Genomic DNA, 21,419 nt, shown 5'->3' on the forward strand with positions numbered 1-21,419 from the left:
ACCTCCCAATCCACTCCTCCTCTATTTGTGTTTAGGAAGGGTGGGTATCCTATGAGTATCAACAAACATGGCATATCAAGTTGCAGTAAGACAAGCATCTCCCCATGTATTAAGGCTTGGCAAGGAGACCCAGTATGATGAGTAGGGTCCCAAAAGCCACTAAAACTGTCATAAACAGTCCCTGCTCCCACTGTTAGGAGTTCCACAAGAGGACAAAGCTACACAACTGTAACAAATATGCAGAGTGCCTAGGTCAGTCCCATCCAGACTTTGTGGTTCTCTGATCAGTCTCTGTGAGCCCCTATGAACTCAGATTAGTTGATTCTGTCAATTTTCTTGTCCTTGACCCCTATAGCTCCTACAATCCTTTCTTTCTCTCTTCTGCAGGAATCCCCCAAGCTCTGCCTAATGTTTGGCTCTGGGTCTGCATCTGTTACCATCAGTTGCTGGATGAATCTTCTCTGATGACAGTTGGGCTGGGCACCAATCTATGTGTATAGCAGAAAATTGTTAGGTGTCATTGCAATGACATTTTCCCCCTCCAGTCATGTTTGGTTCTATCCTAGGTCTCTGAGTCATCCAGCCTGTGGATCCCAGTGTGCCAGGCAGTGTCAGGGGTGGGCTTATCCTGCTGGCATGAGTCATTGCTTGACCACTCCCTCAATCTCTAGGTTACCTTTACCCAGCATATCCCATAGGTAGGACAGACTGAAGGTCAAAGGTTATGTAGCTGGGTTGCTTTCCCACTCCCTCCACTTGAAGTCTTGCCTGGCCACAGAAGATGGCCAGTTCAGACTACATATCTGCTATGGCTAAGAGTCTTAGCTGCGGTCAACCTTGTAGATTCCTGGGAGATTCCCTTGTGCCAGGTTTTTACCTGACCCTGAAATGCCCCCTTTTCCAGTAGTCTATTTTAGTACTCTCCCTCTTCATCCTCCCCCATGACCTGATGGCTCACATTTCAATCCCCACCCACCCTCAGTCTACTGATGAAATCTCTTCTATTTCCCCTTCCCAGAGAGATCTGGGTATCTCTCCCCAAGAACACTTCTTGTTATCTAACATCTCTGGATCTATAAATTGTAGCATAGTTATACTTTATTTTACAATTAATATCCACTTATGAGTGATTACATATCATGTTTGTCTTTCTCAGTCTGGGTTCCCTCACTCAGGATGATTTTTTTTCTAGTTCTATCCATTTGCCTTCAAATTTCCTGGTGTCCATTTTTTTAATTGGATTATTTGGTTTGTTAATATCTAATTTCCTGAGTTCTTTATAATGTTTTGGAAATCAGCTCTCTGTCAGATGTAGGGTTAGTGAAGATCTTTTCCCATTCTGTAGGTTGCCATTTTGTCCTATTGACGGTGTCCTTTGCCTTACAGAACATTTTCAGTTTCATAAGGTCACATTTATTAATTGTTGATCTTAGTGCCTCTGCTATTGGTGTTCTGTTCAGGAAGTTGTCTCCTATGTGAATGTATTCAAGATTATTTCCCACTTTCTCTTCTATCAGGTTTAGTGTATCTGGATTTATGTTGAGGTCTTTGATCCATTTGGTCTTGAATTTTTTTTTTCTTAATCCAGTCTTCCATGATGCATACCTATGCTGGTTCTGTATTTTGGCTACTGTGAAGAATGTTGTGATGAATATTCAAGTGCAGACATATCTTTCATTTCTATATTTCATTTGTTTGCACAAATACACAAAAGTGAGAGCGTACCATTGTAGTAGAATTTACCAGTAGTTTATTGAGAAGTTTCCATATAGTTGGTTATAAAAGTTACACTAGGGGAAATAAATGGCTCAGAATGTAAAAACAGTTGCCATACAAATTGACAACCTGAGACCAATCTCAAAAGCCCATGTAGAGGTAGAAGGAAAGGGTCCACAGTGTTGTCCTTTGGCTTACACATGTGCATCATGGCATGCATAGACCCTCACATCTCGCTCTCAGACACATCCAAAGCCACATGCATATACTACTACTAATATTAATCAATTAAAATAAAATTTAAGAATTACACTAACCACATTCTCAACATCATACCAAGGTTCCCTCTTTCCCACCAATGTATGCATCATTTTTAAATAATGAGACAGAGTTTATATCTTGTAACTTTAATTTGCATTTTACTAATGATTAGTGATTTTAAGAATATTTCCTGAAACACTTGTCCATTTGTCCATGTTATTTTTAGAATGTCTGATCAAGTCTTCTGGCCCATTTTCTTTCATGTGGGTGTTTGGGGAAATGTGCATGAGGGAGTGTGTGTGCATGTGTGTATGTGAGCATGTGTGTGTGTATGTGTGTGTGTGTGTGTGTGTGTGTGTGTGTGTGTGTGTGTGCCAATGCAGAGGTCAGAGGAGGATAAGGTTGTACTACTCTATAATTATCTGACTTATTCCTCAAAAACAGAGTCTGTCCCTTACCTAGAGCTAGGCTAGTGTAGTGGTTTGAATGAGGATTGCTCCCAGGTTTGAGTACTTGTTCCCCAGTTGGTCAAACTTTTTGGGAAGGATTAGAAAGTGTGGCCTTGCAGGAGGAGCTTCATCACTGGGGCAGGAGTTGAGGTTTCAAAAGACTCACGCCATTCCCACTGTCTCTCTCTTTGCCTTGAGGTTGAGTGTCAAGATGTGAGCTCTCAGCTACTGTTTCAGCACCATGCTTGGTGAAATGCCTGCCTGATGCCATGCTCCAGCCACGATGGCCATGAACTCTAACCTTGTGAAACTGTAAGTCCCAAATTAAACTCTTTTATAAGTTTCATTGGTTATGATGTCTTACCACATCGATAGAAAAGTAACCAAGACAGGTGGCAATCTCCAGAACTCCTTCTGTCTCTTCCCTACAGAGCTGTGGTTACAAGCACATGTGGAGGCTCAAGGCTTTTTTTCACATGGGGTACTCATGATCCAGACCCAAGCCTTCATTCTTGCATAGGAAAGTCTTACATACTGAGCCATCACTCCGGCCCTGCTGTGCTGATTTTTTAAATATTTATTTATTTATTTTATGTTAGTCCATGAGTGTTTTGCCTGGATATATGTCTGAGTACCATGTGTGGTGCCTGGTGCTTCCAGAAGGTCAGAAGAGGACACTTTTTCCCCTCCCTGGGTCTGTGGAACTAGAGTTACAAACTGTTGTGAGCTGCCACATAGGCGCTGGGAGGCGAATGCAGGTCCTCTTGGAGTGTTCTAAACTACTGACCCCTCTCTTAAGCCCTAATTAGTCAATTTTCAATTAGCTTTTGTTGCTCTACCTAGTTGTTGTAGCTACTTTGATAATGTGGTGTTATGCCACCTTTATGTATGATTTGGAAACACTTTCTGTTACTCTTTGTGTTCTCTGTCTCTCTGTCTTTTGCTACTCCAATTGTTCAAAATAACCGTTTACTATTTTTTTAAAATTGCAATCTATATTTTAAGGTCATGCATAAGAAACCATTGTTCAGACTTATGGAGCATTTAAAAGTAAATTTAGAGCTTGATATTTCATATTTAAGTATTTAATCCAGTTTAGATTGATGTTTTATCTGATACTTTTTAGTTTGTAATTTATGAAAACCAGATGCAGAACCTCATCCCAGGAGGAGCCAGAGGACAATGTAAGATGAATTTCCAGACTCACAGCGTGTTTACTGTTTCTACTAGAGAACGAATAGAAATGGACAGTCTTCCTAAAGGTACAGTACGTGCTTGTACCAACGTCCCCATGAAGCCGGAGACACTGAACTAATTCTGGTCATCTATATGACAGGAACAAATGCTGCCACTCACCTGAGAAAAAGTCAGCAATGATGTTCTTGAGGAAATGGTGACTACACCTTCTAAGTCAGATAGCTTGTAAGATCTGGCTGCATTTCTTAGGCATATTTCCTCCCTCTCTTTCATTCTAGATGTATCATGAGACTAGTTACCACAGAACACTAGAGGCCAGGCAGAGAACATCACCCATGAGGAACATACCATTCTTCAAATAAGTCACTTCAATTTTCTATTCCATACAAACAAATGTGAGGGAAATATGTGTCCAAAGAGGTGCTGGAGGAATAGGATCATGAAGTAAACACGTTAGACCCCTCCAGATATATTTCCATTAGCCTAAGAAGCAGAGATTTTGTTTACCATAACTTAGGAAGCTGAGAGGACTTTAACTGTGTGAAACAAGTGGATAAAATACAAGCAAATTGGAAACATGATTTTTTTTTTCCTGGTTTAATGGGAGGGTAGGAGTTAAGAGGCTTAGAGTTATTGGAATATGAACACGGATTTGCAACTCTAATGGACCCATACTTCTCTACTCACTCTACACACTCACACTAGAAGGATCCAGAGGACAGTCTCTTCACCATGGCTATGAGAAACAGGTTGTGAAGGTTGCCAAAGTATCCTTAGTGAGCCAAACATTTTCCTTTGTTGTAGATCAGAACCCATGGTGGGAACTGTGGCCACTAAATTTGGAAACCAATATGTGACAAGGCTGACTGGTTCTAGGGTGTGAGAAACCAAGTAGCGACACGCGACTGCCAAAGTGGAGTTGGGTGTGGCTACTGAAATGGAAAAGAGAATCCATGTAAAATTCAGAATGGCCTCACCCAGGGACCATCTGTGGAATTGTGTAGTATGGAGTCTTGGGAGTGATATTAAAAAAGAAGATGTCACAATTCTTGCTTTAATTGTTTATGAAGAATGTGATAGTTGTCAGAGTTAAAAAGTCACTAAGTCACTTCTGTCAACCGTACCAAAATACAAGTGAAATCAGAAGGTCATGGGAAAGTTCTCAGTCACAAACCTGCTTTTAATCACCGTAATAGACTCTCATAGTGACCATCTGAACCATCACAGCACTCTTCAGAGGGGCCTTCTATGAAAGGACAACTGCCAGCAATCCTGTGTTCAAGGCTGGGTTCTGACCACTCTTGTTGCTCATTGCCACCAAAATTTATTTTCCCAGAACTGTTTGATGTAATTTTCCTTGTTTTTATTTGTGAAATCTTCCCTCGGCTTCACCCTCTTCAACATGCCCAAGGTTTGCCACACCTTGTCTGTTCCCATTACAATGCTTTCTATTTCCATTGTAATGATCTGCTATGGTGTTTATTTCTCGTCAATATAAGTAGTCTCAAAGACTTGCTCTTTGGCTCTTTAATTTCATTTCACATTTGTATGAGAAGATAATTTCTCAGACAAAAAACCAGAAACATATGGTTTATATCAGTTAACAGACAAAAGTATGTGTTCATATATATGCAAACTTTGGCTAGTTAATAGATCAAAGTGTGTGTATATGTGTGTGTGTGTGTGTGTGTGTGTGTGTGTGTGTGTGTATTTGTATATATATATAAAGGAAGAGATTAAAGGCATGGATTTAAACCACTGTGTCTGTATTACTGAGTATGTTTGAGTCCAGTCAATGTCCTCTCCAATGCTAGCATCTTTCTTATTCAGCTTTTCTCTACAGAAAAGATCATCTCATCGATGAATATTACTGTGGACTGCTAAATAAATTCTTTTTGCAATGGGACTTTCATTTTGGCCTGAGGAATAGAGCCACAAGTGCCCTTTATTTATCTTCTACCTGCCAAGAGTAGATGATAAAGTGTCAGAGGCAGATTAAGAAAACAACAGCATTATGTGTGCCATCAGGAGATGGAAACGAATTTTTGGGGAAAACTGACTGTATGGCTGCTTTTGTCCACTTGTGGGCATCTGTAGACACAGCAGTGAGATGACTTGAACCACAGAAGGCCCAGACCTAACACAGATGTGTGATAGACAGCTAGGCTTGAAAGCTGTGCATAAATATTTTTTAAATTGCTGATCTGGGAATCCAGCCAATACCCACGAAGGAGGACCTTTGATGGGACAATTTACAGTTTAAATGAGGCTCTGATACTAAGGTCAACTTATTACTGCCCTAAACCCTGTAAGAAGAGACCTCGGTCCTGGATCTGCAGATGGAACCTCACTTAACTGACTGCTGAGAACATGGAAGAGTATCCTGTTTGGCCCCAGGAGATCTGATAGCTGTGATCACTATAAAATTCTGTGTGACCTTCCTGCACTGGATGCTTATAGTTTGGTGATAAAAAATCAAATAAAAGTGACACCACTCAAATTGTGACCATCATTACTCAGGGCCAGGCAGGTGCTCTGGATTTTCCAACCTCTTGTTCTAATCCCTGTACTTCAGCCTTACACTTTTAAAAACCTCTTCTAAACTGAGACATGGAATTCATTTTGATCTGATATAAATAGGCTTTGAAAACATTTCTTTTATTAAAATACTAATGGTTTATCCCTCACTTGTCTTTTATGTTCATTCTTCAAATCACTGTCAACTCCTGCAACAGTTGGGCTTATCTGGTTTACAGGTTCCCTGTAGTCTGGTATGAGAAGGGCAACTGGAGCGGAGGCAGAATCCTCCATGTTGGAGGCATCGGTATTGGTCTGTTCTGCGGCCAAGACTTGTGAGAATACCAGCACCTACAAGGGGAAAGCAGACATGTTTAGACTTTTAGCTGTAACGCCAAAGATTTGAGAACGTTTGGTAAAGGTAAGGCAGAGAAGCTGGTAGCACATAAGAGATTTCTCTCTTACAGGCAATTGTTATGAAATTAATCTTGAGACCCCTAAGAAAGCCACACTTCAATATTCCAGTATGAAGAGGGGGCTCACAAGCCCCCACTCATAACCAAGGAACTATTGACAGTTGATAGCTTCTAGGGGAAGATGATTCAGGTTTTGTAAAATATATATATATATATATATATATATATATATATATATATATATATATATATCCTGATTATTCAATATGCAACAGTGAGCTGCATTGTGAAATCTTAACATTATAGTTGCTTAAACAAGACCTATATGATAGCAACATCAGTTGCCATTACAACATGGATGGGGGAAATCTCATAAGGCCCCACTCATAGATGAAGAGCTATAGACAGTTAATGGCTGCTGAGAGAGGCAGAGTGAGTCTTTTTCCAGGGATGAGCCCATGATAGGTTACCCAGCACTAAGCATATATACATATAAACAACACTGAATCAACTGAGCAGGTTGTGTTGGGTGATAAAAATCAAATAACTTATCACCTCAAAGAAGAAGTGATAAATTTGAGAGGGAGTGTGGGAATGTGGGAAGAATTGGAAGAAGAAAGATTGGGGTAGACAAGATATAAATACAGTACTCATGAAAATCTCAAAAAATTGTAAAAGAAAGATGTAATGATTGTAAATATTTATTCATCATTTTTGTGGATCCAATTTCATAATGCAAACACTATTGGGCATAAAGAGAGAGAGAGATGTCAAGATTCAGTGCTAATGGATGATATCAGTACCTTAGTGTTAGTAGAAATATCCCAGACAAAAATGAACACAGAAACTTCAGAGTAATTGTAACACAGATTCAGTGATTGTAAGGACAGTCATATACTATTCCATTTCAAGGCTCTAAAATACCCAAAACAGGTTTTAACAAATAAGTGTTAAAATATGTTTGTATCTTATCAGATTACAATAGAATAAAATTAGGAATTATCTACAAGAGAAAGGTATAAACACATGAATATACTGAAAAATATGACGTTTGCTTTTGAAAAATCAGTATGTTATTGGAGAAATGGGGGAAGGTATTATAAACTTCATAGAGGCAAATGTAACTTAAACAACCAATTATTGTAACCCATGAATATAGCAATGGAAATTCTAAGGACATTTATAGCTATCAGTACTTGCAATAAAAAATAAAACCTCAACTAAGCTAATGACAAACCTTGAGATATTAAAAAGTAATATCAACACAAAAGTTAAATTAATAACAAGGAAATAAAATTATAAATGTCAATCAGAGCTGAAAGTAATGAACTTTAAACCAAGAAATAGTCAAAGTATCAGTGAAACAAACAATTGTTTCTTTGAAAGGATAAGCAAAATAGATGAATTTATAGCTACATTAACTAGAAAGTGAAGCAAAAGAAAGTGAAAACTAAAGCCAATTATATTGGAAATGAATGAGGGAATATTACATCAGATACTTCTAATATCCAGAGGGCCACTACAGAATACCTGGAGAATTATACTGACATGAAGTACATAATGTAGAAGAAATGGATAGATTCTTAGACACATTTGACCTATAAACATTGAATTGAGATGCTATAGATTCACAGTGAGCAATGAGACCCAAGGCGTAGTCACTCTACCCCCAACAAAGAAAAGCTCAATACTGGTGAAATTTGCTATAGCATTCTACCAGGTATTTACAGAACCTCACACTATTCCATAAAACAAGGAAAAGAACATTTCCAAATTAATTATCCAAAGTAGTTATTAGACCAATGCAAAATTAGATAAGGGCACACAATGACAAAAGAAAACTATACACCAATTTCCTTGATGAACATAGAGTAAAAACTCTGAGTAAAATCCTTGCAAACTAAATTCAGTAACACATTCAAAAGTCAATACATGATGATCAAGTTTATTTCATTCTGTGTGTGCAAGAGTAGTCCAGCATGTGTGAGACAAGCACAGTGCAGCCCATAAATATAATGAAGGGAAAAGCTTTTTTTCATGACCCTGACAACAGATGCAGAAAATGACTTTGAGCAAACTTAATATCACTGTGCTTAAACCCCGAAGAAACCAGGAAAACAAGGATCATGCCTCCACATAACAAGGTTTATGAGTTTTGGCAAACTCATAGTCAACATTATACTGGATGGGGAAAAGTTGAGACCATTTCCTGTAATACCAGGAAGGAGATGACTGTATGTACTCCTATCATTCTTATTTAATATATTGCTTCTACTAATTACTTTTCTGTTGCTGTGATAAAATATCATGACCAAAAGCAACTTAGGGTGGAAAGGGATTTATTTTGGTTTATAGTCCTGGGATTGGGGATAAAGTCCATCACAGTGGGGAAGGCCTGGCTACAGTCAAGAAAAGCATGGTAGCAGGAGCAGGGAACCAACTAATCACATTTCATCACACAGGAAGCAGGGGGACAGAACAGGAAATGGAGTGAGGCTATTAACCCTCAGGAGCTCATGACTTCTTCATCCAGCAGGGCTGCCCTTCCCGAAGCTTCCATAATCTAACCCCAAGAGTGCTATCTACTTATATTCAGATTTATGAGCCTTACTTGAGGTCTTATTTTTTTATTGCAAGCACTGATAGCTATAAATGTCCTTAGAATGTCCATTGCTATATTCATGGGTTACGATAACTGGTTGTTTAAGCTTCATTTGCATCTACAAAGTTTATAATACCTTCCCCCATTTCTTATTCAAACCACAACATTCTCCCCATGGCCTCTTAAGCCTCAGGGCCATCTCATGATGAGAATGCGTTTAATCCAACTTCAAAAGTCCTCATAGTCTTTAACAGTCCCAACACTGTTCCAATATCCAGAGTCTCTTCTGAGACCCAAGGCAATCTCTTAACTGTGACCTCTGTAAAAATTACAAAACAAATCACACACTTTCAACATTCAACAGAATATATATTTCCATTCCAAAATGTAGGAATATGGGCATGGCAAGGAAAGATTAGACCAAAGCAAAACTGAAAACTATCATGGTAAAATCAAATTCTGTTGGCCCATGTACAGCATCTAAGAACCTCAGCTTCAATAGGTTAGATGGAACTGACCCTCCAGCTTTGTTGCCTGCAATCTACATTTTTCTCTTAGGCTGATTTTTTTTTATTCCATTTCCTGTATGCAATTCTCCTTGGCAGATACCTCCTGGTTCTGGCATCTCACACATCTTGGGATCTCAGCCACAACCCAGGCTTCACTATGACAGCCTCATGCAATGGCCCCTTGGGGATTCCCTGAAGGAAATCTAACCCTGGTGCACATTACCTGGTCTCTTCAGTTCTCTAAAACTGCAGAGGAAAAAACCCATGACCCCCTTCATCTTCCATAGTTCTTGTCTTCAAAACAAGTACCACATGGACAACACTATCAAGGTCTGCTTCCAGCTTGAGATGGTCCCTAGCCACTTGGACTTCAGTTGTAGAAGCTTCTGAATACAGTTCTCTCATAACATGGACGCCCATCTGAGTGTGGACTTGCCCCTTGGAGAACCTTTCCTGTTGTTCTTGTGCAGATCACACAGCTTTTCTTTAACAATGCAAACTCTTTTTTAGTACATGATGGAAGTCTTAGATTTCCCGGTGACCTTTTCTTTCCAAACTGCACATTTTTATTTTTTCCTACCATGTGTGTTGTCCCTGTTGATTGTAGAGCTGCATAACTGTCATAATTAATAACCATGCCACAGACTCAACCCTGTCTTATGTTAAAATTTCCTAACAACAACAATAACAAATCAATCAATCACTTTTTTTCTTTTTAAGAAATTTTCTATTCATTTTACATACCAGTTGCAGATCCCCTTCTCCTCCCTCTTCCCACCCCCTCTGCTTCTCCCCTCAACATACCCCCCATTCCCACCTCCTCCAAGGCAAGGCCTCCCATGGGGAATACATCACTTTTCAATTTAGCCTCACACAAATTCTCAGGTCATGGACAGAATGCAACCAGATTCTTTGACAAAATTTTATGAATGACCTCTAGCTCAGGTACAGTTTGAATCATTTTCCCCTCTGAAAACTCATGAGCCAAGGCCTCCACTGTCTGAATTTCTTTCAGAATTTCAGAATTTTGAATTGCCCCAGGATTCCACTAGAACAGCTCATTTAACTCAGGATACAGAATTCAGTGACTTTTCTAGTCTAAAGTTCCAAATTCTCTCATACTCTTCAGAAATATGACATGACCATGTTCTTCATGTCAATAGCTCCACTATCCTGGTACCAACTTCACTATAAGTGACTTATCTGTTGCTGTGATAGGATGTCATGACAATAAACAGTGTAAGGAAGGAAGAGGGTTCATTTTGTCCTATTGCTTCAGAGAGAGATAGAGTCCATCATGGTGAGGAAGGCCTGATATCTTGGTTACTTTTCTATCACCGTGACAGAACACCTTGCCCAAGGCTTCAGTAACTGATGCTGAGAACACTGAAAACACACATGTAGAAGACTTGATTCCTGCCTCTCAGTCTTTACAAAAATTGACCTGGAGTGTAACAAAGACCTTGATATTAGACTTAAAACTTTGAAGTGACTCAATAAACATAAGGAAGACATGTAAAGATAAAATATAGAGACTTTCTGACTAGCATTTAGTGATACTCGGCCATCAAATGTCCATCAAAAGGCTGGTGTTTTAAGAATCAACTCTCTAGTTCATGGCTGATTTGGAATTCTGGAATCTTTAAGAGATGAGGGAAGCAGGTCACAGGTAGCAGATAGCATCTTTTCCCCGTCCCCTCCTGTCTGTCTCTTGGTTCCTACTTGCCATGAGGCAAAGGAGCTTCTTCACCACATGCTCCTCCCCCACTGTGAGGCCTGGTGTCCATGGGTGGAGCTGTCTAAAGCTCTCAGTCACAATGAGTATTCCTTCTTTCACACTGTTCACGCTGTATATTTGGTCACCAAGGCAACACAACAGACTTCAGTAGCTCAGGAAATAGTAGCCCATGCTTGGTAAGTAGGGTTTCACGCAATCGCAAAGCTTGGGCCCAGCAGAGAAAGCAACAGATTTAAGAGACAGCTGCCAAGTCAGAGAAAGGCATTGGCAACTGTTCATCTAGCCGAGGGGTAATATCCTGAAAAGGTAATATCCAATTCAACACCAAAAGTTAAATGCCAAAAGAGAAAATAACAGGAAATTAATGGATAAATGAATTAAACAGATTCTTTTCCAATGAAAAAGGACAAAATACTAATTACACACACACACACACACACACACACACACACACACACACACACACACACACACCTGCTAAACTTTTCATTCACTAGGGAAATGCAAATCAAAACAACACTGAGATCCCATGTCACTATTGTCAAATTGACTTTCATCAAGAAAAGATAAACAAGCAATGCTGGGCCGGGCGGTGGTGGCACACGCCTTTAATCCCAGCACTCGGGAGGCAGAGCCAGGCGGATCTCTGTGAGTTCAAGGCCAGCCTGGGCTACAGAGTGAGTTCCAGGAAAGGCACAAAGCAACACAGAGAAACCCTGTCTCGAAAAACCAAAACCAAAACCAAACCAACCAACCAAACAAACAAAAAACAAGCAATGCTGGGAGAACACAGGAAAAGAGGAAGAGCACACACTTCCAGAGGGAATGCAAAGTAGTGCAGACACCATGACAATGAGCATGGAGTATCCTCAAAAAGGTAACACTAGAACTACTGTGTGATGTCATCTATACTAGCCATGGGTGTGCACCTGTAGCATGTAAGTTAGCACATCACAGAGGTACCTGCAGATCCATGCTACTTCAGGCACTATTCACAGTAGCCAAGGCATGGAACCATCTTAGATGTCCTTAAACAGGTGAGTGTACATGGTGGAGTTCTCTTCTGCCGTAATGGAGAGAGAAAGCACCATACAGAGAAAGGATAGAAGTGATGAGTATCAGAGCGAGAGGCATAAGCCAGACTCAGAATCAAGCATCATGGATGTTCTCTCCTATATGGAACCTGGGGGCATAAATGGGTGCCTGAAGAAGAAGAAAGGGGATTAGGAATATTATATGGGAGAGTGAGGATAAAGATAGGGTGATGAAGGGGTGAATTTGATCAAAGTCCATGATATTCATGAATGGAAATGTAATACGACCCCCATTGTGTTGTATATTTAATACACACTAGCTTGAAAAGGCAGGAACTAATTATCTCTGTAGTTTTAATCATCTCTTATATTAAGGGTACAAAGAGCTATGAACTTAGTGTCAGGCTTTTTAAATTTTCTCAAAAAACTTAATTTTGGTTCATTGTACATCATTAAAATTATTGAACTCCATAGTAATTTGCTCTGGCATTTATGGAATTATACTTTCTACATATGTTTTAAAGACAGAGATGTTTCCACTCTCTGGAGAGTATTTTATCTGTGATTTCTCCTAATGTCTAATGGACTAGGTAAATACTCCAAATATGCCTTAGTAGTATGATCCAATCCTGTAAATGTTAGAAATATTTCATCTATACATGTCAAATGTTTATGAACAGTGTGTATCCAGATTTGGCTGCACATTTATAATTTATTCTAGGAACTGTAAACTAGAAAATAACTCAACTTTATAGGAATATATTTTTTGAAGTGCTGGATTCAAACCTAGGATGTATGGAGCCAGACTGTCATGTACTGAGAGAAGCCAGTCCTACAAATGTTAAGTATTAGATGTTGTCTCTTATATGTAGTGTGAGGGCCCATGGGAATGAGGATGGTGCTATTGAGGATGTAGAAGGGGAAACAGTGAGGGAAGATTAGGAAGAGTCATAGGCTTTGAGTATAATCACAGGACACCGTATGTATGTATGGAAATGACACAACAGAACCAGTTACTTTGTATAGTTAGAATAACGCCAGTTTTCTAGTTACACTCTGTCCTAGAACAAGTTTCTTATATGTCCTGTCACAGATCACCACACCTCTCAAGTTGGCAACTGAGGAGCCTAGATCATCAGATCTCCCCAGTTCTCATACCCCAAGGCTGCTCACTTTTCCTTTCATGGTTGATTAATAAATTAAAGTTGTTCTAGCCATCTAAGGAATACATTGCTTTACCTAACTTGTAGATAGGGAAACTGAGGCTCAGAGAGAGTGAATGAGTTGACCATTATCCCATCACAACCAAATCAAACTCAGCCAAATCCCAAAAGTCATGTTTCTGCCATATCGGCTCTCAAGAAGATGGACTGTCCTTCAAATGATCTTCAGATGGCTGTACAAAAGTAAACTATACCAACTAAAATATCTATACAAAACAAAGTGAGTAAAAAGACATGTTCTGGTTTGCAATTTTTTTTGCTATCAGTTTGGGGGAGAAAGTTCACATTTCTTCACTAAAGAGTCTCTGAATGTTGTCTATGCCATCCATCACACAGCAGCAGTCTAGATCTGTAGGTATCTGCTATGAATGGACAGCGATGAACTTTGGAGCAATGTTCTCTGGCACAGCTGAGAAGGTAGTATGGTACATTTCCATTGTCATCTCAACTGAACTGAGACTTACATAGGGAATTTGTATCAATGAGTTTGATGTTTCTAGCAATTTTTCTGTTTTATCTAAATTTTCAAGTGTATTACCATAAACTCACAACAATTTAATTTTGTGTAAATATGATGTACAATCTTGCCTTTTATGCCTGACATCCTAAATTTCCACCCAGTAATTATTCTTTAATTATTAATACATTCTTTGACAATTTCATGTTTTTGTTTAATACATTCTAGTGACGTTCATCTCTCCACTCCCACCTTACCACCTGTCATGGGACTTAAGTCAAGTTAATCATCCCCCAAATGGGATAGCAATGTTTCATTTTTCTGGACATCAGGATTGTACTACTTTCTATTCTGTTCCATAGCTAACATCGTGACTCCTGGCCTTCCTGTCAACTTGTCTCAGTGTCCTAAAATCGCAGAAACTTTTCTAGTCAAGTACCACAATAGGTGTTGGCTGATGAAACAGCAAAAGTGATTCTCTACTAGGAAATGAGGAACAAAATATGTCTCGAGGACCGTGGAGGGGAATGGGGGAGGGAGGAAAACAGTTTGCGGCAGTGAGCGGAGTAGGGTTGGTTTCATGCAATTAACACATAGTAAATCTGCAGCAGAAAGAAGTGACAAGGACCTTTCATGCCATTGAGGCCAACCATGACCTAGTGTAGGGCAGATGCTTAAGGATTCAAGGAAGGATGACCAAAAGGATGAATGAAGAAGATATATTAAAAGACTGAGTGTGATCTTTGGTTTTTATATAAGAGATCTGTGAAAATAAGTTTTCTTAAGGAGACTTTGGGGAACTAAGATACAGGGAGAGTTGAAATCTGAGAATGAACATGCACTGATTAGGCTGCAGATGTCGGGATTTGTGTTCTCAGTTTCTCTGCTTTAAATACGCCAGAGAAGCTAGAGCCTTCATCTAGTAACTGGTAGAAGCAGAGGCAGAGATTCACAGCCAAGCACCAAGCAGAGCTCTGGGAGTCCAGTAGAAGAGAGGGAAGAGAGATTGTATGAGCAAGGGGAGGGGGGTCAAGATCACGGTGGGGAAATCTACAGAGACAGATGAAATAAGCTAGAAGGAACTCACGAACTCTAGACAAACAGTTGTGGAGCTTGCATGGGACCGGACTAGGCTTCTGCATACGAAGACAGTTGTGTGGCTTGGTCTGTTTGAGGGACTCCTGGCAGTAGGATCAGGATCTATCCCTGGTGCATGAACTGGAATTTTGGAGCCCATTATCTATAGTAGGACGCCTTGTTCAGCCTTGATGAAGGGAGGAGGGGTTTGGTCCTGCCTCAACTGAATGTACCAGGCTTTGCTGACTCCCCATGGGAGCCCTTACCCTTTTGGAGGAGCGGATGAGGAGGGCTGGGTGGGAGCGGGAGGAGGGATAAGAGGGGGATTTGTGGTTGGTATGTAAAATGAATAAAAGAATTCCTTAAATAAAAAAAACCCTAATAAATAAACAAATACACCCTGAGCCCTGCAGGGGAGACTCTGTGATAGTATGGTGTAATTATAGGCAATTGTGAAGTTTTAAAAAATGCAAATGAATATTGAAGAATTTCTGATGAAAAGATGAAAATTTTTAGAGTAAAATACCTTCAGGCTGAAGTGGAATGGATTGCCAAAGGACAACGGTTGGTAAAAATTAAGGCCCCAATTCACCCATCTCTCCTGCCAGATCTACAGGTAGACTTAGTGTTGAAACACACACCCACAGAGAGGTCAGGGCCATGGGATAGAGTGAATGTGGAATGTGAAAAAGAAACTCAGATGTAGGGGAACCATTTGGATTTTCCTGTGTACCCACATTGTGTACCCATGGTGACTGTGTACCCACACTGTGACCCTGACTGTGGAGCAGAGACTGAATATCAATCATAGGCAAGAAAGCAGCCTGTCAGAATCCTTGCTATTTTGCTATTGAGAGAAAGTCTTTCTCCAGGTCAGGACAAGGAAATTGGCTGCCAGCATGTTGGGGAAGGGCCCAGGAAGAAGCAGGTTCCTTCAATCGGAGGTGTTAAAAGAAAAGTCGACGTTGCCTTGGAGGTGGGGTGTTTGTGAAGTCATGAGTGGAGGCATGAGAAGAGGAGGGTCATCAACTACACTTGCCACTCCCGAAAAAGCAACAAAACTGTAAACCAGCTTAGACACAAGTCAGTCTCTCTTCTGAATTCAAGTAGCTCCCGATAACCCTGTGCAGTGGGAAACCCAAGGCCAGCTTCAGTCCTCAGCAGCACCTCTCTCCAACTTCATGGAGCTTGAATGCGCTGCCCATCTAGACTCCTCTTGAGAGGGGATGTGTGTCTGAGGACCTCTTCAGGGATCTTGGGAGTGAGTGAAAGGACACAAGGTCGGGGATCTGAGTGGATGTGTGTTCTTGTCATCAACCTGTCTGAGTCATAAAAAGATCTATCGAGCAGGCCTGGCATAGTCCCCATGTGGAAGATATCCTGGGACACTCAGATGACACCCGCAAAGCCGTCCCTATAGCTGAAAATCAAAACATATGGTGTTGTTTTGATGTGGCTTTGGAGTATGCCTGTTGAACCCTATATTTTGCTAACTAGGGGCCCTCTCCAACCCGATGTGGAGGCTGTATGGCTGGTTTGTGTGGGTTTTTTTTTTGTTGTTGTTGTTTTGTTTTGTTTTGTTTTTGAGCTAATGGAATGTGTGGTTTCTAGATAGAATATGGAGATGATAGCAGGTAGATTTCTATTACTGAAAGCTTTTATGGGAATTGGAAGAGACAGAAAAAATTAGGACAATCAGATCAGGGTGGAGATTTCTGGATGAGACACTTGAGAGGAAAGGGTGGTAACTGAGGTCACACAATGCTAGTACCTGGAGTCATTTTCCTATTTCAGTCTAGGCAATAGGCCTAACCTAGCAGGGTTGTGCCTAGAGTTTTCGGGGAAGGAAGGGAAGAGCTTGTGGAGCTGTGAATGCCTGTATTGGTAGGCTGGGTTAATTCTTTGACCTTTAATTAATTGTCACAGGTGCAATAGGAAGAAGCATGGCTTTGATGGTAGGAGTTCCTAGTGACTGCCCGATGTCACCTTGGACTGGTCTGTAGTCAGTCTCCAGACAAGTCAGCGTCTCAGAAAGCTATTTTCCATTTTTTCCCTGTCCCAACCCACCCCAGATGTGTCCTACCTCATAAAGCATCTTGATCTGGCCCTGACTATCTATAGATTTGCTGATAGGATTTTCATCCCCTCTCTCAGTGCCTCCTTACATAACCCCGCTTTACCTCCAAGCCTTGAGAGTCCCTGTGAAGACATAGGAGAGCTGAGGTCTGGGACTGAACTCCTGACCTACGGTTGTTTATCCATAAAATGTAGATATTGATTCTATATCCATCTTGGAAATATTATGAGGACTTAATGTAAATGTCCTATTGATTTGTTTTTCTCCAACTTTTTATATATGCCATCTATTTTCTCGCCTGTCACATACAATGTCCTCAGCAGCCAGGCATCTCAGAGTTATTATCTCATATTATCTAATAATGGCATATTGCCATTATTAACTGCTGAGAAAGAAGTAGTGTTTGGAACATGATGTCCACCAAATGACTTCTGTTTCTCCTTCTATCTCAATCTCTTTAGAGAAGCCTTTCTTGATGTCTCAGAGGAGGTTATCTCCTTACAAGGTCTCTTGGCAGCTGAACCCAGCAGCATTTCCCAGGGCAGATAGAGTTACTCACTTGTATAGTTAGATTTTGGGCTGTGTTTTCCTCTAGAGTTGAAGGTTTATAGACAGTTGGAGACCTCTCTCTCTCTATGGCTCTTCCTCCTTCCCCTGACAATAGCTGTACATGTTTGTTTCTCACTAAGTATTTACTCAGTGGCAGCCTCAATCACCCTTGGTTTCCAAAGACCTAGGCTGAGATCTTGTTATGTTGACATCATTCTGTTTTCACAGACTATTTGTACAGGGAGATAGTGGGGAGCCCATTTCTTTATCTCCCAGGAAAACAGGCTGGTCAACTAGATGGTCCTGTCTTGTGGAGTCCTGTGGACCATTTGGACAATAGAAGGTCTAAGGACTCTGCCAGAAACAAATGGTGGGGATGGTGCCTGTGAGGGTTCAGATGGGACATGAAATCAGACCAGGGCCATACAGCCTTCCAGAAACAGAAGCCAGCACCCTCCACACTAAACTGAGTTCAGCAGACAGTGTAGTTCTAGAAAGAGTGTGGCCAGAAGGAACAAAGCAACTGAGCTGACAATGACTGCGAATGCCTGAGGTGATGGGTACAGTATCTAGCTAGACCTAACTGTTTCGTAGTATATGCGTTCCCCAAAACAGCATGCGGTGTGTTACAAACCTACATGATTTTTACCTACAATCTATGGCTGTATCCAAACAAAGCAAAACAAGAACTCTCAAAATTCACACTCCAAAACCTATGACAAATACATGCAAGATCAACCTGCAGCTTGGCTCTGGAGACTCTCAGGAACCTACATGTTAATGCAAAGATACCTGAGGAGTTTCATTCTTCCTCCCCACCTAGAGCATAAGGACCAGGCCAGCATATTAACCCCAGAGGAAAATACTTTTTCTAGACAGCATCCTTCCCTGTGGTCAAATAGAACCTTGCAGTGCACTAGGTGTTCTTCAGTGGTCCTTCTTGGCCCTTGGGACCCTTAGAGTGATCGGAACATCACCATATTGGCTTTAGGCATGAGATAGTCTCTGCTCTTTACTATTTCCAGAGAGGTGGCTAGAGAATTCTTGTACTGACAGATTATACAGAAAGGATATTTGTATCCTAAAAGAATGCAGTAGAGTGGCTGTACCTAGGAATTTCTAGCAACCCTGGTAAGTATTCCTGGATCCATTCTTATAACGAAGGATCAGGAAATATGGCTGAGTCTGCCTACCCTTGAGAGGTGGTCCTATTTCCATGGTTTGAATGAGCTGCCTAGCATCATATTTAGAATAGTAGACAAATAAGTCTTTATTCTCAAAAATATGCTTTTAAATTTTCTTGAATTTGGGCCACAAGAAGAAAATGTCTCCTTCTTACTCAGTGAAAGCATTCCCACCCCACCCCCAATGCGTGCCAAGACAAGTGTGTCAAATAACATGCACTGTGGCATGTACTGGCATTTCTTAGACCCTAAAAAAGTGTAACTTATTAAATGCATTTCTTTACCTCTCTAATGAGCCATTACCTCACCATGAAAAACAGTATGTTAAGAATGCACCTGGATCCAGATTTCACATGGGAAAATTGGGGCATAACTATTTTGAAACACACACCTCCAGAGGCTAGCATGATAGCCTAGAGGAAAACAAAACAGGATTTTCCAGAGAATCTCACAACTAAAAATTCCTTCCCCAGGACCCTCCTAATACAAATATGGAAATAAAGCTCAGAAACACATGACTTTCTCAATGTTACCCTGAGAGATGACTTTGGGGGGAAAATATGTCCTTAATCACTACTTCAGGGTCCTGTCTCCCATGTCAGGGATAGGCTGCTGTGGTCTAGACAGTCTGAGCATCCTCTGGACAGATGTGAAGCCCCTTGCATTTGATGGGTAAAATCTCCTTGCCAGAAGAATGTGGCTACTGGGGAAATGTGAAAGGTCATCTGTCATCTTTTGACTGCTTACCTGGCATTTACAGGCATTTACAACTGGCTGAGCTGGCCTGGTGAAGGGGCAGTGGCACTTTGCCTGAAGCGGGATACTCAGAGATGCTCCACCCCGGGACCCAGGTGAGGCTAGTGTGTGTCTCCCTGGATCAAAAAGCTTGTTTCTCAGTGGAAGAATCGTAGCACAGGCAAAGCAGACTCCCACACAAGACCTATCTCAGATTCTAGGGACAAACATCACGGCTGGAAGATACCAACTACTCACTGTGAATTCCTTACCAGGCTCATTTTGCTGCTGCCCAGCAGTTGACCACAGGCCACTCAGGAGGCTCTCCTGTCACTAGGCTTGCAAAACCAGGAGATAGCTATTACCTGTTCCCCCTTAGCCTCTGTGTCCCCAGTCCCAGTCAGGGCCATCAACAAGTTCCCAAGGCTTACCTGGCTCCATCTGGGAGAAGAGAAAAAATAACATCACCAGGAGAAAGTAATGAGTTTTCATGGTGGCAGCGGCGGCAGCAGCCAGCGTCCAGAGTGCAGAGAGGACAAGAGACTCCCAGGTAGCTGAGCTGACAGATGCTTCCGGAAGCCTGAGTGAGCTTGTTTTTTTTATAGGAACACTGGTTGCATAACCTCATAAATAAGCTGAAGGGAGGCGTTGCAAACCACAGTGCAGTTCTAATGACATCTCATGGCATTCGCCCTGAGAAGAGTCCAAGTCCCGTGGGCTCATTACCTCTCCTCAGCTCTAGCTGGATTTTATTCTTCAGCCTGGATAATGGGCATAGGCATCTCTTGTCAAGTCTGTCCTGATTCTCAGGTTGAGATTCTAAGAGACTCTTTGCGAGGCAGCCCTATCAGGACCTCTTGGGTTAGATAGGTTCAGAGAGCTTGTGAGAAGCCCAGTAACCCAAACAGGTGACTCTGTGGCTCCGGGCTGCTGTGGTTCCTTTATGTTTAGTTGTTTCCCTTTACAGTGCTCAGGGTTTATCTTCTCCTGGCACGATGGTGAGCTGATTGCTGGGATGGAAGCAGCAGTGGGGGTTGCTTTCTCATGTCTCTGCATTCAGACCTTACTCCCTGAAGGCTCTAACAAGCTAGTGTTTCCAATTGGGCACCTCTTCCTGGGGTTTTCCGACTCTGGCTCTCCAGAAAAGCATCTGAGTTAAGTCCAGGGAGGAGCAACTTTCCACCTGGTGTATGCTTAGCTAGGCTCTAAATATTCAGTTATTGTACCATTTTAAAATATCTTATTTTCCATAGAATTTCCAGTGCAAATCTATAAGCAGATTTCCTAGAATATTACGAAGGATCTTATTTATAAGCAACAGTAAATGCCTCTGCCCAACATGTAAGAGCAGCGTTTTTTTTCCCAGCTGAGAATGGTTTTTTTTTTTTATCATTTTTAAACTTATTTTACATATCAACCAGAGATTTTCCTCCCTCCTCTCTTTCTGTACCCTCTCCCAACTCCCTTCTAACCTCCCATCCACTCCTCAGAAGGGGTAAGGCCTCCCATGGGAGTCAACAAAGCATGGCACATCAAGTTGAGGCAGGACCAAGCTTCTCACCCTGCATCAAGGCTGAGCAAGGCATCCCACCATAGGGAATAGATTCCAAAAAGCCAACCCATGGCATCAGGGACAGATCCTGGTCCCACTGCTAGGGTGTCTACAAACAGCCCAAGC

General features: G+C 41.2%; 1 protein-coding gene across 1 annotated transcript; it reads right to left on the reverse strand.

Annotated features, from left to right (window-relative positions):
- Nucleotides 1-2,405: 2,405 nt before the first annotated feature.
- Nucleotides 2,406-20,274, reverse strand: Defb1 (defensin beta 1). Its single transcript, XM_052751779.1, has 2 exons — nt 20,173-20,274; nt 2,406-6,491 (listed from the first exon to the last, which is right to left on the reverse strand). Exons 1-2 carry the CDS (start codon nt 20,231-20,233, stop codon nt 6,343-6,345), a joined length of 210 nt encoding a protein of 69 aa, XP_052607739.1. The 5' UTR covers nt 20,234-20,274; the 3' UTR covers nt 2,406-6,342.
- Between the last annotated feature and the right edge of the window lie 1,145 nt (nt 20,275-21,419).

This window comes from Peromyscus californicus, unplaced genomic scaffold (genome assembly GCF_007827085.1).
Source record: "Peromyscus californicus insignis strain IS unplaced genomic scaffold, ASM782708v3 Scaffold_23__1_contigs__length_62951481, whole genome shotgun sequence".
NCBI classification, from domain to species: Eukaryota; Metazoa; Chordata; class Mammalia; order Rodentia; family Cricetidae; genus Peromyscus; species Peromyscus californicus.